This window comes from Scyliorhinus torazame, chromosome 8 (genome assembly GCF_047496885.1).
Source record: "Scyliorhinus torazame isolate Kashiwa2021f chromosome 8, sScyTor2.1, whole genome shotgun sequence".
NCBI classification, from domain to species: Eukaryota; Metazoa; Chordata; class Chondrichthyes; order Carcharhiniformes; family Scyliorhinidae; genus Scyliorhinus; species Scyliorhinus torazame.
In genome coordinates, this window is record NC_092714.1 from 16,140,250 (window position 1) to 16,157,411 (window position 17,162).

Genomic DNA, 17,162 nt, shown 5'->3' on the forward strand with positions numbered 1-17,162 from the left:
GTAAAAAGCTGACAGACAGCCCAGCTCTGAAAACGAAACTGAAACACACACTGCAGCAAACAGCCTAAATTGAAAGTAGAAAGCTGACAGACAGCCCAGCTCTGAAAACGAAACTGAAACACACACTGCAGCAAACAGCCTAAAATGAAAGTAAAAAGCTGACAGACAGCCCAGCTCCACCCACTCTATGACATCACTGCAGTAATAAACACCCATTTCTTAAGGGTACTCTCACTACAGATATTTACATACACACCCATTTATAAACATCCATTTCTTAAAGGTACTCTCACATTACTGTCTGTTGATTTCTCTTAAGAATCCCTCCCAGATGATTTTCACGTGAGAGTTTCCGAATTCCACTCCCCAAAAACACACTTTAAAATCTTATCTCATAATAATGCTTTCCCTCGGCAGTTTGCATTCCAAAAACAAGTCCAGGTTTTATAAATTACACTTATAAACAAGCTTCTGCTGCACTTTTAAGAGTGAATCCAGTCCAAGATTTCACACCAACCCCTTTTGGATTTTTTTGTCTTGACTTTTGTACAAACTGTTCACTATTGCCTTAACTCTCGATTCCCAGACTGTGTCAAAATGGCATTGAATGTTTGTTTTATCTCTGAAGTCTGCTGTCCCACTTTAAATCTGGTTACTGCAATTGTATCTTTAACTCTGAACATTTTGTTTATTCTTCCTTGACTTCTCTAAAGTTCCTTGGTCTCTGGTCTTTTAATTCCAGCCATCTCAGACATTCTTTCTGTCCTAATTCCCTGATTACCTGAATTGTTTATTGTTTCTTAGGAAACTTTCATCTTTGCAGCTCCCTTGTCCTGTCCAGCTTTTCCTAGCAGAGTTGATGGATGTTCACTCCACGTTGTCCTGTCCCCAACTGCAATAAATTCAGCTAAAACTATTACTTAAAAGCTTTTATCATCCTTACCAGGGCCTCCAGTTGCTAAGAAACCCCTGCTGATTCATTTATTCTTCACGCTGTAACCCTCTCTAAGCACAATAGAATTACAGTGGGAAGTTAAACCAACCCGCACACTCTTACAAACACCTTTATCTGGCATGAATCTACCTTTAGGTTTTTAACACTGCTGGCACAGAAACATTCAATTAAACCCACTTAAAACTATACCTTATTCCTCATGTTTACCAAGATAAATATAAATCCCTTAAAACTATCTTTGGTTTCCTGACAATTTATTCTGCAATAGGCTCATGAGGTCAATTTGCCATTGCTGGAAGATTATGTGCATAGTATGGTAAGTTCCATGGAGAGGTTCTAAGTCTTGAATAGTGTAACAGTAAGTATTTATTAACAACTCATAACTATGTACATTGATACTGTATAAGGTCTAAGCTAGGAGCTGTCTCCAGGCTTGCTTCAATATTGTCTAGCACAAGACTGTCCTCGAGACATGAATCATGTGTTCCTTTACATCACAGCATCGGCAGTGCTGTATCCAGCCCCATGATAACCCTTTCTACGCCAGGTCCTTATACTACAGCCATTTGTACTCACACCTTATCTAAAAGAAGCCATTTTGCTTTTGGAACACCTGTAGCTAAACTATACAACTTTCATTACACTAACCACAAGTATTGTAAAATAGCATCCAGCCAGTAACAAATTATTGCATTAGAAGTGTCTCAATTTATTGAATAATAAGTAACTAATAATTAAGTTAAATTGTTTTATCTATTTCCGTGTTCTCTGCCATCATTCCTTTGCCAGAGGTAAAGTCTGAGGCCAACAGTAATTGAAACATCGAGTAGGGTTTTGCGGATGGCGAGAGATCATTGCTCGCTGTCCCGCGAGTCGGTGCATAATGCATAATTTCTGGCTTTCGAACTCCCGCTGCCATTTAACGCTCACTTTATTGCCTGTTGGCAGCGGGCAGGATTTCCATCCACCCCTGGAAGCAGTTTGAAATTCAGCAAAGGAGGACAAAAAGATCAGTTAAGAAGGGAAAAATAGAGTACGAGAGTAATCTTGTGAGGATCATAAACACTGGCTGTAAAAGTTTCTATAGGTAAGGGAAGAGAAAATGATTGGTGAAGACAAATGTAGGTCCCTTACAGTCAGAAACAGGGGGATTTGTAATGGGGAGCAATGAAATGGCTGAGCAACTAAATACATACTTTGGCTCTGTCTTCACAAATGAGGACATAAATAACATACCAGAAATGTTGGGGAACACAGGGTTTAGTGAGTGGGAGTAGCTGAAGGAGATCAATATTAGTAGAGAAATGGTGTTGAGGAAACTGATGGGATTGAAAGCTGATAATTCCCCAGGGCCTGAGAATCTTCATCCCAGAGTACTTACGGAAGTGGCTCTTGAAATAATGGATGCATTGGTAATCATCTTCCAAGATTCTATAGACTCTGGAACTGTTTGGGGCTGTTTAGCACAGGGCTGGGCTGTTTAGCACAGGGCTAAATCACTGGCTTTGAAAGCAGACCAAGGCAGGCCAGCAGCACGGTTCAATTCCCGGAATGTGGCGACTAGGGGCTTTTCACAGTAACTTCATTGAAGCCTACTTGTGACAATAAGCGATTTTCATTTCATTTCCTGCAGATTGGCGAGTAGCTAATGTAACCCCATTATTTAAAAATGAAGGTAGAGAGAAAACAGGGAATTATAGGCCAGTCAGCCTGATATCAGTAGTGGGGAAAATACTGCATTAATACTACTTAATACTCCATTATAAAAGATTTGGCCGCAGAGCATTTGGAAAACAGTGGCAGAAACGGACAGAGACAGCATGGATTTACGAAAAGGAAATCTTGCTTGACAAACCGACTGGAATGCTTTGAGAATGTAACTGGTAGAGTTGATGAGAGGGAGCCAGTGGATGGGATTTATTGAACTTCCAGAAGGCTTTCGACAAAGTCCCACATAAGAGATTAGCGTGTAAAATTAAAGCACATGGGATTAGATGTACTGTATTAGAACATAGAACATACAGTGCAGAAGGAGGCCATTCGGCCCATCGAGTCTGCACCAACCCACTTAAGCCCTCTCTTCCACCCTATCCCCGTAACCCAATCACCCCTCCCTTAGTTACTAAGGGCAATTTTATCATGGCCAATCCACCTAACCTGCACGTCTTTGGACTGTGGGAGGAAACCGGAGCACCCGGAGGAAACCCACGCAGACACGGGGAGAACATGCAGACTCCGCATAGACAGTGACCCAGCGGAGAATCGAACCTGGGACCCTGGCGCTGTGAAGCCACAGTGCTAATCACTTGTGCTACCGTGCTGCCCGAGATGAATTGAAAATTGTATTGAGGTGAATAGAAAATTGGTTGGCAGACAGGAAACAAAGAGTCGGGAAAAACAGGTATTTTTCCAAAAGGCCGGCAGTGACTAGTGGGGTACCTCAGGGATCAGTGTTAGGACCCCAGCTGTTCCCAATATATAGCTGAGGGAACTACATGTAATATCTCAAAATTTGCAGATGACACTAAGTTGGTGGGAGGATGAGCTGTGAGGAGGATGCAGAGATGCTTCAGTGGGATTTGGGCAAGTTGAGTGAGTGGGAAAATGAATGGGAGACGCAGTATAAAATTCTAATGGGACGAGAAAGGGCAGATGGTGGAATGATGTTCCTGAAGGTGGGGGAGTCCCGAACCAAGAGTCACAGTCTAAGGATGCGGGGTACACCAATTAGGATTGGGATGAGGAGAAATTTCTTCACCCAGAGAGTAGTGAGCCTGTGGAATTTGCTACCACAGAAAACAGTTGAGGCCAAAACATGGTATGTTTTCAAGATATAGATCTTCCGACAAGTAGCTGCTCCCAGTTCACTTTGGCCAAATCCTGTCTATTAAAATTCAGAACTTTTATTTCTCGCCGTGCCTGTGAAGGTTTTGTCCGGGTGATCTGGTTTCCTCCCACAGTCCAAAGATGTGTCGGTTATGTGGATTGGCCGTGCTAAATTTCCCTTTAGTGTCCAAAGGGTAGGTGGGGTTACAGGGATGGGGCAGGATATTGGGCCCAGTTAGGGTACTTTTTTGAAGGGTCGGTGCAGACTCAATGGGCTGAATGGCCTCCTTCTGCACTGGAGAGGCTCTATGATATCATACTCACATGTATTAATCAATGCCCCCAAATCAACGCTCTCAGTTCATCAGCCTTACTTGAAAGATCCTTGCTTTAAAATAAATACAATCTAGCCTTGCCATATTCCCTTGTTCCTTAAGATGTCTCTCTTTGCTCTGCCTTCCAGACTGACTTAGTTTTTCTTCATTATTTGGCTGTGCATCACCCCCTATTGTATCTCCATACTGTGACCCAACCTCCAGCCACATTAGTTGAACCCTCCATCCCAACAGCACTAGTAAACCTCTCCACAGGATATTGGTTCCATTTGGATTCAGATGCAACCCGTCCAACTTGTATAGGTCCCAACTTCCCCAGGAATGGCACCAGTGAACAAGGAAACTAAACCCCTCACTCCCACACTCTCTCTTCAGCCACACATTTATCTGCTCTATTCTTCTATCCCTATACTCACTGACACATGGCACCGGCTGTAGTTCAGAGATGACAACCTTTAAGGTCCTGCTTTTCAATCTGCTACCTAGCTCCCTAAATTCTTGTTGCAGGGCCTCATCCCTCTTTCTACCCATGTCGTTGGTATCAATGTCAATCTGACTGGTGGTCACCCATTCCCTCTCTGACGTCATTTTCTTAAGCTGCCGGATGACCAGATCTAAAAATGTTTTGTCCACAAACCTCTCTGCCTTGCAGATTCACTGCTGTATCTCCAGCCAACTCTTCATTCATATTCACTCAGACTGTGTCACTTGGGTGATGTCTCTCCAAACTCCTCGTGCGGCCAATTACTGGTAAAGCTCAATACGTCAACAATCATGTCAACTACTGTGAGGTCCAGAAACAACATTACGACTTGAACAAGCAAAGAAAAACAAAAACGTTTCACGGAGGCAAAGATAAATGCTCTTCATTCTGGATGGTTCCAAATCACCTAGCATGGGGGTAGGAACGTAAGAACAAAAGGAGGCCATTCAGTGCTTTAAAACTGTTCTGCCATTCAGTGGGAACATGGCTTATCTGCATCTTGACTTCATCCACCTGCCTTGGTTCCATATACTTTCACAGTTTCCTCCAGCCAACTGTGGTATTCTTTGTGTTGTTTATTTCAGGATGGTTGGTGGAGTGTTCACAAAGACCACAAAATAGCTTAAACTCAAACAAAGCTATAAATTTATTAACACTACTAATTTGGATTCGACACGTACTCCTAAAGAATACACAATTGATTATTAACATTTAAACGACACTCATCTACAGCTAATCTTAATACTGATATAAACTATGACCTACTCTCACTCACAATATTTGTACTTATGACTTTCTAGCTAACTCCTGCACACACTCCCCCACAAGGCTTAGCATCACTGCCTTATATACTTGTAACTGTAGCTCCCTCCAGTGGCTACTCTAGACACTTTGTTAACCCTTGCAGTTCTTACTGTCAGAATAGTACCACACAAACGTTGATATTTTCAAAGTTCTAAAATTGTTAATCAAACTAGCAGAGGCTGCTTTCATTGGGAGAAAATTCCACACTTCAACCATCTTTGAGAAGGAATATTCCCAAATCCATCTGCTGAATATTTGTGGTTCTCATTTCGACGTCATGCTCCCTTGTTCTAAGTGCCCTCACCAGAGAAAAATATTCCTCTCTTTTTAGCCTATCTGTTCATTGTGGGACACCATTATTCACTCCTCTCCAGTTGGAGTGTATAACAAATATCCCCACTCTTGATCTTCAACTTTCTAACCAATTTCTTCACCAGGTCAATAATTTGCCTTATTAAGAACAAGACGATGGGAGCAGGTATAAGACATTTAGCCCTTTGAACCTCCTATGTCATCCAACAAAAATGTGGCTGAGCTGAATATGGCTTTAGCTCCTGACTGCCTCCATTACCCTTGGCTCTGGTATGAATCATAAATCTCTCCAATTTAGCCTTCAATACACTCAATGATGCAGCCTCCCCTGCTCTCTGGGTAGAGAATTCCCCTAATTTCCTTAATCTCCATGAGCTTTAATTTTAGGTAACAGTTTTAAATGGAAGTCCATGCAGGTGATATCCCCCGTCCACCACCTTAATTATATCTTCAAAATGCCAAATGAGGTCCGTTAGACAAGATGTACTGGTTACAATTCCCTGTTTGTTCTCTCTTATCAGCCGAAATTTCTCTACTTTTTCCATCATTTTGCTTTTATTGTTAGATTTCAATAACTCTCCAACAACAGATGCTATGCAAACAGATTTATCATTTCCTGTTTTTTTTTCTCTCTCTCACTTTTCTGAAAGAATATTTGTAATTTTCCAAAGTTCCTGAATAGTTTGAACTTTGGAAGATTATGGCTAAAATATCTGCAAATTTCCTCACCCACTTCCTAAGTTTCGAGCATAATTGTGAAAAAAATTGTCTTCATCTTGACGTCCCTCCCAAGTTTATTTTTACAGATCTTGCCATCATTTTTTCCAATCTACCTTTGCCATTCTTTCTATGTGTTCCTGGATTTACAATGCTCTTTTGTACATTATATCTTCTAGTTTCAGTTATCGCTCACACCTTTTATCAAGCATGGTCATTTTATTTGCTAAGTGGAGCTCTTGTCCCTTTGGGGCATCTACTGGTCCTGTATTAAGTTAGTCTTACTAAAATACAGGATCTTAGCAACTGTCGGATCTCATTCAGTAACTGGTGGAAAGTCAACATCTCCTAATACGTATATGAATGACACACAGGGAGATGAAATTAAGTGCTCCCTGCCTCGACCTGTTCCATCTCAATTATGCCAGTGTAAGCGATCCGCTCAAGTAGAAATACCTAACCTGTACAATTGGACAAGAAATGGAAGCTCTCAGAGGAGTTGCGTTGTTTGATGTTGGTTATTTTTGTTTGTGTGTGTGCCATATTAATTACATATACTGTGATTTGCACCTTATGTTATATTAACGCCTTTGTGCGCATTAATTGTGCGTAAAAGCTTAATAGTTCTTTTAATGACAATGCAATAGTCAAATTGATAAGCATTTTAAGTACTCCTCATGTACCATCTGCTCTCTTACTAAAACAAATTTATAATGCAGGTAGAGAGAGATGGTAAGCAAAACAATTACCATATTTCCAGTAAAACCAAGTCCTAAAAATATATTGGTGTAAATAAAAATACATGGTGAAGAACAGACTCTGATGAGGTATTTTGAGCAGATGTCGGGCTTTGAACAGCCGCATAACTGGGATCTGAAATACTGCAGGTCCCGCTTTACCTTAATGTAATTACTTTCTTAAAGTGGGCTTGACATACAGGGGGTAATTTTAATTGCTTCCCACCCTCGGCATCCAGATTAAATGGGATGCACATGAGGGAGCTTAAAATAGAGGCAGGGTCCTCAGCTCCCTCATCTCATTGGCTGTAACTTTAACAGCTGTGTTGCAGGAGGGGTGTTTTCTCTAGCCTTGACAATTCCAATGTTCTTCTGACCAGCACCCACATCTTCCACCCACTGTGAACTTCAGTTCATGTAAAGGTTGCCGCAGTGATTTTGTTTCCTGCCTAGGACATGAGTTTTCGGAATTCCATTGCTAAATCTCTCTGCCTCTCCACCTCTCTTCCCTCCTTTAGATGCCTCTGAAGGCAGGCTTACTTTAAAAAATATATATATTTTTTATTCTCCTTTTTCACATTTTCTCCCAAATTTACACCCACCAACAACAAACAATAATCAGAATCAAATATGTCAATCCCCATATCAATAACAACGATTCCATCCTCCCACCAAACCCCAAACATTAGCCCGTATGTTCACATAAGCAAATGGCAAAAAGGAATCAGGAATCACCCATAGTCACCATCAACACACACCGCCCCCCCCTCCCCCCAACCCTCCCACCCATCCCCCCCAACTAATGTTCGATATTATCCAGTTCTTAAAAGTGCATGATGAATAATGCCCGTGAATTGTAGAACCCCTCCATCCTTCCCCTCAGTTCAAACTTAACCTTCTCAAGAGTCAAGAATTCCAACAAGTCCCCCCCGCCACGCCAGGGCACAGGGTGGAGAGGTTGCTCTCCATCCCATCAGGATCCGCCTTCGGTCGATCAACGAGGCGAAGGCTACAACATCTGCCACCGCACCCGTTTCCAACCCAGACTGGTCCGACATCCCGAATATGGCCACATAGAACATAGAACATAGAAAATACAGCACAGAACAGGCCCTTCGGCCCACGATGTTGTGCCGAACCTTTGTCCTAGATTAATCATAGATTATCATTGAATCTACAGTGCAGAAGGAGGCCATTCGGCCCCCTGAGTCTGCACCAGCTCTTGGAAAGAGCACCCTACCCAAACTCAACACCTCCACCCAACACCAAGGGCAATTTGGACATTAAGGGCAATTTATCATTGGCCAATTCACCTAACCCGCACATCTTTGGACTGTGGGAGGAAACCGGAGCACCCGGAGGAAACCCACGCAGACACGGGGAGGACGTGCAGACTCCACACAGACAATGACCCAAGCCGAAATCGAACCTGCCACCCGGTGAATGAAGAGGTATGTTTCCATACCTATATGTTATCGATATATATATATGTTTCTGGACCATACCTCTTCATTCACCTGAGGAAGGAGCAGTGCTCCGAAAGCTAGTGATTTGAAACAAACCTGTTGGACTTTAACCTGGTGTTGTAATACTTGCAACTAAGAGGCAAGAATAATGCTCAATGAGCCACAGCTATACAGCCTAGCATGAGGCGGTGAAGGCCTTCTGCTCCCTGTGAAGCTGGACTGAAAAGAAAGGCTCGGAAACGAGGACTAGAATTAATAGAGAAGGAAGAAAATTATTTTAAAATCCAGAATGAAGAATTGTTCCGGTAATTTACCTTATAATCCATCGGCAGAGAATATCAGGGTCATATGGATTGGGGAAATTCATTGAATGGAATGAACCGAAAGAGCCAGTGAGCAGAAACCTTCCATCGCAGGGTGAAGCTGTAAAAGTGAGGTTGATATTAATTAATGTCTTCTACACCAATGCAGAGAGTACATCACCATTTTAGCCGTAAATTTGTAGCGGAGACAGAAAAGCTAGAAATCTACAGCTGGTACGTCAGCAACTAAAGGAAGAAATGAGAGGAAAATGGTGCAGGTGATACCCTTGGCGCACAGGGAGAGGAGTAAAACCTCAATAGTGTACCAATTTATTCCATTGGTCTATTTCAATTTCACTTGATGCATGGGATCTGAGGAAACCCAACCTAATTTTAGTTGGACAGCAAGGAAAAGGGAAAGAGAGGAATTATGATCAGGTCAATATCTCAGGAGGCCCAGGCTTTGGATGGAGAGCTGAGGCCTATGAGGCAGCTTTTCTTCCAACGTCAAAGGTGAAAGGCAGAGAGAACACAGTTGACCTCTAGGTTGAATTTTATGTGCCTAGAAATTTACAGCATAGAAATAGATTGGTCTGTGAAGCAACCTCCTTCCAATTCTCCTTCTTCACATTATCATATATTTATAGCACCGAGTTGTGGTCTTCCCGACAAGTCACAAAATCACAGAGTCATAGAGGTCTACAGCACAGAAAAAGGCCCTTCGGCCCACCGTGTCTGCGCTGGTCAAAAACAGCCACCTAACTATAATTGTGGAAGGGAAATTAATGAGTTGCCCACTTAGAAGCATGCTGGGAAATTCTTGACTATAATTTAACATTGCTTTTGAACGAAAATAAGTAGGTCAGGTAACGTAAACAAAATACTGCTTAATATTTTGGTCTCGGCCTTATTATGATAACACATTGTCCTCCGAAAGATAACAAATGCGTACTCAAGTTGTTTTTAGCCAAGGGCAAGAACATACGTACTACGTAGTTCATCTTATGTTCTTTCCAAGGTCTATTTAATATAAACATGGCTGTTTACTTCAAGCTGTTATTTCAGACTATAAAGATATGCTTTCTGCGGTCGGATCTCAGAGTACTGTAGAATGGCTACTTAGCGAGACTACGGGCCTCTCCGCAAATATATTTGTGTCAAATAAATATCTTTTAATGAAACTCGAAGAATTTGTCTTGATTATAATTTCCATGACGTATTAGAATAATCCCATTTTCCAGCACTTGCCCATAGCCTTGTATGCCTTGGCATCGCAAGTGCACATCTAAATATTTCTCAAATGTTAGGAGGGTCATTGCCTCTTTCAGGCAGTGAGTTCCAGACTCCAACCACCTTCTCGGTGAAAAGGTTTTTCCTCACATCCCCTCTAAACCTCCTGCCCCTTACCTTAAATCTCTGCCCCCTGGTCATTGATCCCTCCACCAAGTGGAAAAGATTCTCCGTGACTACTCTGTCTATGCCCCTCATAATTTTATGTATCTCAATTATGTCCCCCCTCGGTTTCCTCTGCTCCAAGGAAAACAACCCCAGTCTATCCAATCTCTCTTCATAAATAAAACTCCCAGCCCAGGCAACATCCTGGTAAATCTCCTCTATACTCCTTCCAGTGCTATCACATCCTTCCCATAATGTGGATTCCAATACTCTAGCTGTCACCTAACCAACGTTTTATACAGTTCCAGCATAACCTCCCTGCTCTCAAACTCTATGCCTTGGCTACTAAAGGCAAGTTTACCATATGCCTTCTAAACCACTGTATCCACCTTGTCTGCTGCCTTAAGAGACAGGTGTACATGCACACCAAGGTTCTCCTGATCCTCGGTGTGCCCCAGGGTCCTGCTGTTTATCATGTATTCATTTGTCATGTTGTCCTGCCCAAGTGCATCACTTCACACTTACCTGGATTAAATTCCATGTGCCCCTGATCAGCCCATCTGACAAGCCTGTCTGTATCCTCCTGTAATCTAAGGCAATCAATACGAACTCAATATTTACACAAGTGGAAACATCTTGGCCGGGATTCTCCCCTACCCGGCGGGGAGGGGGGTCCCGGTGGGATGGAGTGGCGGGAACCACTCCGGCGTCGGGCCGGCCCAAAGATTTCTCCGCACCTTTAGGGGCCAAGCCTTCACCTTGAGGGGCTAGGCCCGCGGCGGAATGGTTGGCGGCCGCTGGCCGGTGTGAAAGACCTCTGGCGCCACGACAGCCGAGGCCGAAAGGACTTCGCCGGGCGGCGGAAGTCCGCGCATGCGCGGAAGCGTCAGCGGCCGCTGACGTCATCCCCGCGCATGGGCGGGGGGGTGGTGTCTCTTACGCGCCGGCCATGGTGAAGGCTGTGGCTGAGGCGGAGGGAAAAGAGTGCCCCCATGGCACAGGCCCGCCCGCAGATCGGTGGGCCCCAATCGCGGGCCAGGCACCTGTGGGGGCACCCCCCGGGGCCAGATCGCCCCGCGACTCCCCCAGGACCCCGGAGCCTGCCCCCGCCGCCAGTCCCGCCGGGAAGGTAGGTGGTCGGAGAATCCCGCCCCTTTCTGTCCTATCCAAGCTTTAGATAATCTGGAAGACTATAGGTCACCTCTTGACCTATGTGTTTGTGACAAAAGAGCCCTCACCTGTTCAGTCTTTCCTGTTAATTATGACCTCTCAGTTTTGTTACTATCTTTGTCTGACTTATTTCACTTTTTCCAATATTTAATATCCCTTTTGTAACTTGGAGCTCATAGATGCACAATAATCCATGTATAGTCTAACCAAAGTTCTTTATAGTTTTAAACTGACTTAAGTACTTTTTAATTCTATTTCCCTAGATAGAGGCACCACCATGCACCATTCACAGTACCTGCCAAGAGTAGTTTATATTTTATAGAATACCAGAAGATCTCCAAGGTATTGGTCACAGTGAGACAATGGGTTGGCTACAGTGTGACATTGACAGTGCGATGGTATAAGGGTGACAGAAAGCAAGCGTGACACTGAGAGGAAGTGCCACCACATGCAAGAGGTTTGGATATGGGAGATACCAATTGAAATACAGGGCTGGATTCTCCAGTCGCCGACGCCGAAACCGCGTTCGGCGATCAGCCGGAGAATCAAAGTTCCTGACTAAATCGGGGGGGGGGGGGGGCGGGGGGGCGCCGCTTTCGCGATGCACCACCCCTTCCAAAGCAGCTTACTCGGGAGAGTACGCCACGCAACATATCGACGGCTTCAGGACATTGCCTGAGGCCCGCCCCGATGCTCCGCCCCCGACCAGCCGGGTTCCCGACGGTATTGGCCGCGTGTCGTCTCATCCGCCGGGAACTCGGCATGGCGGCTGCGGACTCAGTCCAGCGCCACCACTTTCGGAGGAGGGCCAAACCGCGAGGTGGGATGACTTTATCAGGGCCTGGGGGCACTGTGGGGAGGGAGGGGGGGGGGGGGTGGTCCGGGGCGGGCGAGCGGGCCAAAGGGGGGCACTATTTTGCGGGCCGGGTCCACAAGCGGCCTCCGCCATGTACACAGCGCAGCCGCTGCAGACCGCCACCGTGCGCATGCGGGGCCACGGACCCAGCTTTCCTCTGACGGTATTGGCAGCTGGAGCCAGGTGCTCTGCACGGAGAATCGGTGGGCGTTTTATGCCATTTATTCTGCCATAAAATGCCACCGTTATCACGCCGGCGTGAGGACCCAGCCTCAGAACCGGAGGATACAGCCCACAAACTTTATTTTAAGTGATGCGAGGAATATTTCCCCCACCTATATTGTTTCCCCTGCTCTCTCTCTCTCTCTCTGTGAGGCACTGACCTGCATTGAAGCATAGTTCCTCATATATTTTTCAGACCAGAGATTGGGGCAGGCTACTTGACAGGGACAGAGATGGGAAGGAAGTGCCTTTCACAAGGCTGAAAAACCATGCATGGATCTCAAAGCAGGGGATTTGGGCTTAAACATGGCGGAATTCTCCGTCGACACGATCCTCTGGTCCGCCGGCTGCTCACCCACGGCAGCCGGGTGGCCACAACGGGAAACCCCATTGGCCGGCTGTGGGAAAGGAGACTCCCACAGCTGATTACTTCTCATCCCTCCTCCCTATCATACTCTGGACACCAAAGCTCATTGGGGCAACCTCATTGTTTTCCCGAGGACCAATTGGAATAGTAATGAATAAGGTAAGTGGCTGAATAAAATAATTGGACATTGTTAACGTGACCAGGAAGATACTGAGGGAAATAAGGGGGGAAATTACGGAGGTAGTGGCCATAACCTTCTCTGTTCTTAGACACAGGGATGGTGTCAGAGCACTGGAGAGTTGCAAATGTTTTTCAAAGAAGGGTGTAGGGATAAACCCAGAAAGCACAGTTTAACCTTGCTGGTATGAAAGCTTGTGGGAACAATGTGACAAATTCACAGTTACTTGGAAAATTTGGATTAATTAATGGAAGCCAGCATTGATTTCTTAAAAGGCAAGCGATGATTCACTCACATGATGTTTATTTTTAATGAAGTAACATCGAGGGTTGATGAGGGTAATATGTTTGATGCCATATGCATGGACTTCCAAAAGGCATCTGATAAACTGCCAGCAACGTTTTTTTTAAATAAATTTAGAGCACCCAATTTTTTTTTCCAATTAAGGGGCAATTTAGCGTGGCCAATCCACCGACCCTGCACATCTTTGGGTTGTGGGGGCGAAACCCATGCAAACACGGGGAGAATGTGCAAACTCCACACGGACAGTGACCCAGAGCCGGGATCGAACCTGGGACCTCGATGCCGTGAGGCAGCAGGGCTAACCCACTGCGCCACCGTGCTGCCCCGATTGGCAGCAAAGTTGAAGGCAATGTAATAAAAGGGACAACATCACCATGGTCACAAAATTGGCTGAGTGTCAGGAAACGAAGGGTAGTGTTGAATGGTTGCTTTTCAGACTGGCAGAAGTGGGATTGGTCCAATAACCCAAAGACTGCCAAATCTTCACATGGGGCAAAGGGCCAACGCCCTGACCTTTGCATCCCTAATCGCACGCCGGAGAATCCGGCTTGGCTGGCGATCAGCAGCACCACCCACAGCTGCAGACCGGCTGGCAGTCCGATCGGAATTTCTCCACCTGGAGAAGATCGAGTGCACCATCCGAGGGTTGGACGAGGGCGTCCACAAAGCGTGGGGCTATTCATCAGCCTGTTCCAAGTCCTGCTCAAGGCCAACAGCGATGAGGAAGAGGGGTCGGGGGGGAGAGGGAGGAAGACAAGGGAAGGCACACACAAGAGAAAGGGGCAGAGGGAGGTAGGGGAGGGATGGAACCCAAGGAAAGTACAAAACAAAGCACGGGGGCAAGGGGAGGGGGGAAAGGGCCAGGCAGGACCACCCACCCCAACAACAATAAAAACTAAAAGCCCCAGCAGAAAGAAATGGTGCACAATATGTGACACCCAGGGCAGACGGCAACACTAAGAGGGGAACTAAACTACCAATGAGGGAAGGGGTGGGGAGCGAGGGGGGAACCACATGTAAAAACCTTTGTAATGAGACAGAAACTTTTTTGCAATTACCAGTGGGGCTGGATTCTCCGCAGCCCAGCGTCAAAATCGGGTTTGGCGCGGGGGCGGAGAATCAACTTTCACGCCAAAATTGGGCCCGGCGTCGGTCCGCCGATTACCCGGGACCCGAGAATCGGTGTGATCACGGAGTACTCCGCGCGGCTGGGGGGCCTTTGCCAGAGGCCCGCCCAACGATCTTCCGCTCCCAACCGGCCGAGTTCCCGACGGCGTGGGTCTAACCACTATTGCCGTTCGGGAACCTCATGTGACGGTTGTGGACTCAGACCGCGGCCGCCCTGGTGGGGGCGAGGGGTTCGGGCACCGGGAGGGACCTTATGGGCAGCCGGGGGACAGATTGGGCCGGTCGGGTGCAAGGGCGCGCGGCCGATCGGGGGGGCCTGCATTTCGAAGCTGCCTCCGCGGTCCGAGTCTGCCATGGCGCTCAGCGTGGCCACTGGAGACCGCCGCCATGTGCATGAGCAGACTCGAAACCAGAAGTGCCGGGGCCCGTATCTGCAGCTAAAGCTTCGGGAGTCACTCCGGGTCCCTGCCAGCAGGTGACTGATGTGTTGGGTAGGCCGGTTCTGCGAGGACTGCGTTTACTGCAGCAGTGAGAGAGACAGGCTTCCAACACTTGAAGAAATGCAACTCGATTTTAATGAACTCTTAACTATCATACAGACTGTGGGTTGACACTCTGCTGACTTGACTGGAGACCTGAGGCTAACCTGACCAGACTATCTTACTGCCACATGGTGTATGTTCTAGTTGCTGCTCACGGGCTCTGACTGTCTCAGAGGCTGCATCCCAAGAGAGCGGGAAAACTAGTGTCCTCTGGCTTTATAGTGGTTGTGTCCTGCCTGGTGATTGGCTGCTGTGTTCTGTGTGTTCACTGGTCATCGTGTGTGTCAATCATTGCCTGTTTGTGCACCATTGTATACCTGTGTGTATATTATGACATCTCCACCCCTTTTTATTTTTTACTTATTAAAATAATGTGTGTAGGTCAATAAATAGTGAGTGTGTGTGTGAACAGGAGCCTGACTATATACAAAGTATGTTAATGTATTTACATGGGAAGGTGTCTAGTGCAGATAGAGGGCAGATAACAAATTAGGAAGAAACAATATGTACAGATGTGTAAACGGATCACAGGGTAATGCAACATTCAGTCTATAAATTCAGTCTCTGTGGCGGGCGATGAATTCTGGCTGACAGCCTCAAGGGTGGGTCAGGGGCCGCCAATGTAGAGGTCGGTAAAAGAACTGGCAGATCGGTGGCCTTGTGGAAGGGCGCTTCCTGAGGAACCAGCATGCGAGGTGGGACATCACGTTCAGGTGGCGGGTGTGGAAGTAGCCGCAGTGCCCACCTATTACGCCGAAGAAAGGAGCCATCATGCATGCGAATGAGGATCTCGATCTCGGGGCCACTTGCTTAACCACCACAGCCGTGGCAGAAAAGCCGTGTATGCCGTCCACTACCGCTAAATCGTCCTTAACATTATAAAACTGGAGGCACTGCCCCTTTTACCAACCATCCGTGAGATGTCGCATTACCCGCTGGAGTAAAGGATCCCTGGCCTTCTCCTGACGAATTTGCACGACCCTTTCATCAGTGGCCGGAAAGTTGGATGCACAAAACTTCACCTGAGCGTCTATCTGACAGACAAAGTCAGATTGCTCACATGGCGTGGTGATGGATCGAGACAGTGCGTCGGCCACTTGCCCGCGGTGTAGACCAGGTCGAAATCGTAGCGGCGGAGTTTGAGGAGGATACGTTGTAGCCGTGGCGTCATATCGTTGAGGTATTTTTGGATGATGTGAACCAATGGCCTGTGGTCTGTCTCGACCGTGAATTTGGGGAGTCCATACACGTAATCATGGAATTTGTCAGTCCCTGTGAGGAGGCCCAGGCATTCTTTTTCAATCTGAGCGTATCGTTGCTCAGCAGGTGTCATGGCTCTGGAGACATATGCGACTGGGACCCAGGAGGAGGATCTGTCCCGCTGGAGGAGTACTGCCCCAATGCCAGCCTGGCTCCCATCGGTGGAGATCTTCGTCTCCTTGGCGGAGTCGAAAAACGCCAGTACCGGGGCCTTGGTGAGTTTCGCCCTGAGCTCACGCCACTCTTGCTCATGAGCGGGGAGCCACTGGAAGTCCATAGTTTTTTTGACAAGATTGCGGAGAGCTGTGGTGTGTGATGCAAGGTTGGGGATAAACTTCCCAAGGACATTGACCATCCCTAGGAAGCGGAGGACCACCTTCTTGTCCTCCGGGGTCTTCATGGCGTTGATCGCCGCCACCTTGTCTGCGTCTGGCTGCACACCGAACTGCGAAATATGGTCGCCAAGGAACTTTATTTCTGCTTGACCGAACGAGCCTTTGGCTCTATTGAGTCGGAGGCCATGCTCGTGGATCCTGTGGAACATTCGCTTGAGGCGATCGGTGTGCTCCTGAGGAGTTGTGGACCAGATAATAATATCATTGACGTACACTCGCACCCCTTCGGTGCCCTCCATCATTTGCTCCATTGTGCGGTGGAACACCTCCGAGGTGGAGATGATGCCAAAGGGCATCCGGTTGTAACAGTAGCGATCGAACGGGGTGTTAAATGTACACAGCTTTCGACTGGACGTGTCCAGCTGTATTTGCCAAAACCCCTTGGAGGCATCCAGCTTTGTGAAAAGC

The 17,162-nt window shown here is 46.6% G+C and overlaps 1 protein-coding gene across 2 annotated transcripts in view; it reads right to left on the reverse strand.

The window, feature by feature from the left end:
• Window positions 1-17,162, reverse strand: part of tmprss15 (transmembrane serine protease 15) — a 146,720-nt gene that overhangs the window by 99,163 nt on the left and 30,395 nt on the right. For both annotated transcript variants that reach the window (XM_072513134.1, XM_072513133.1), the window contains exon 6: window positions 8,951-9,059. In XM_072513134.1, the coding sequence (XP_072369235.1) occupies window positions 8,951-9,059 (109 nt within the window). The remainder of the gene's footprint in view (window positions 1-8,950; window positions 9,060-17,162) is intronic.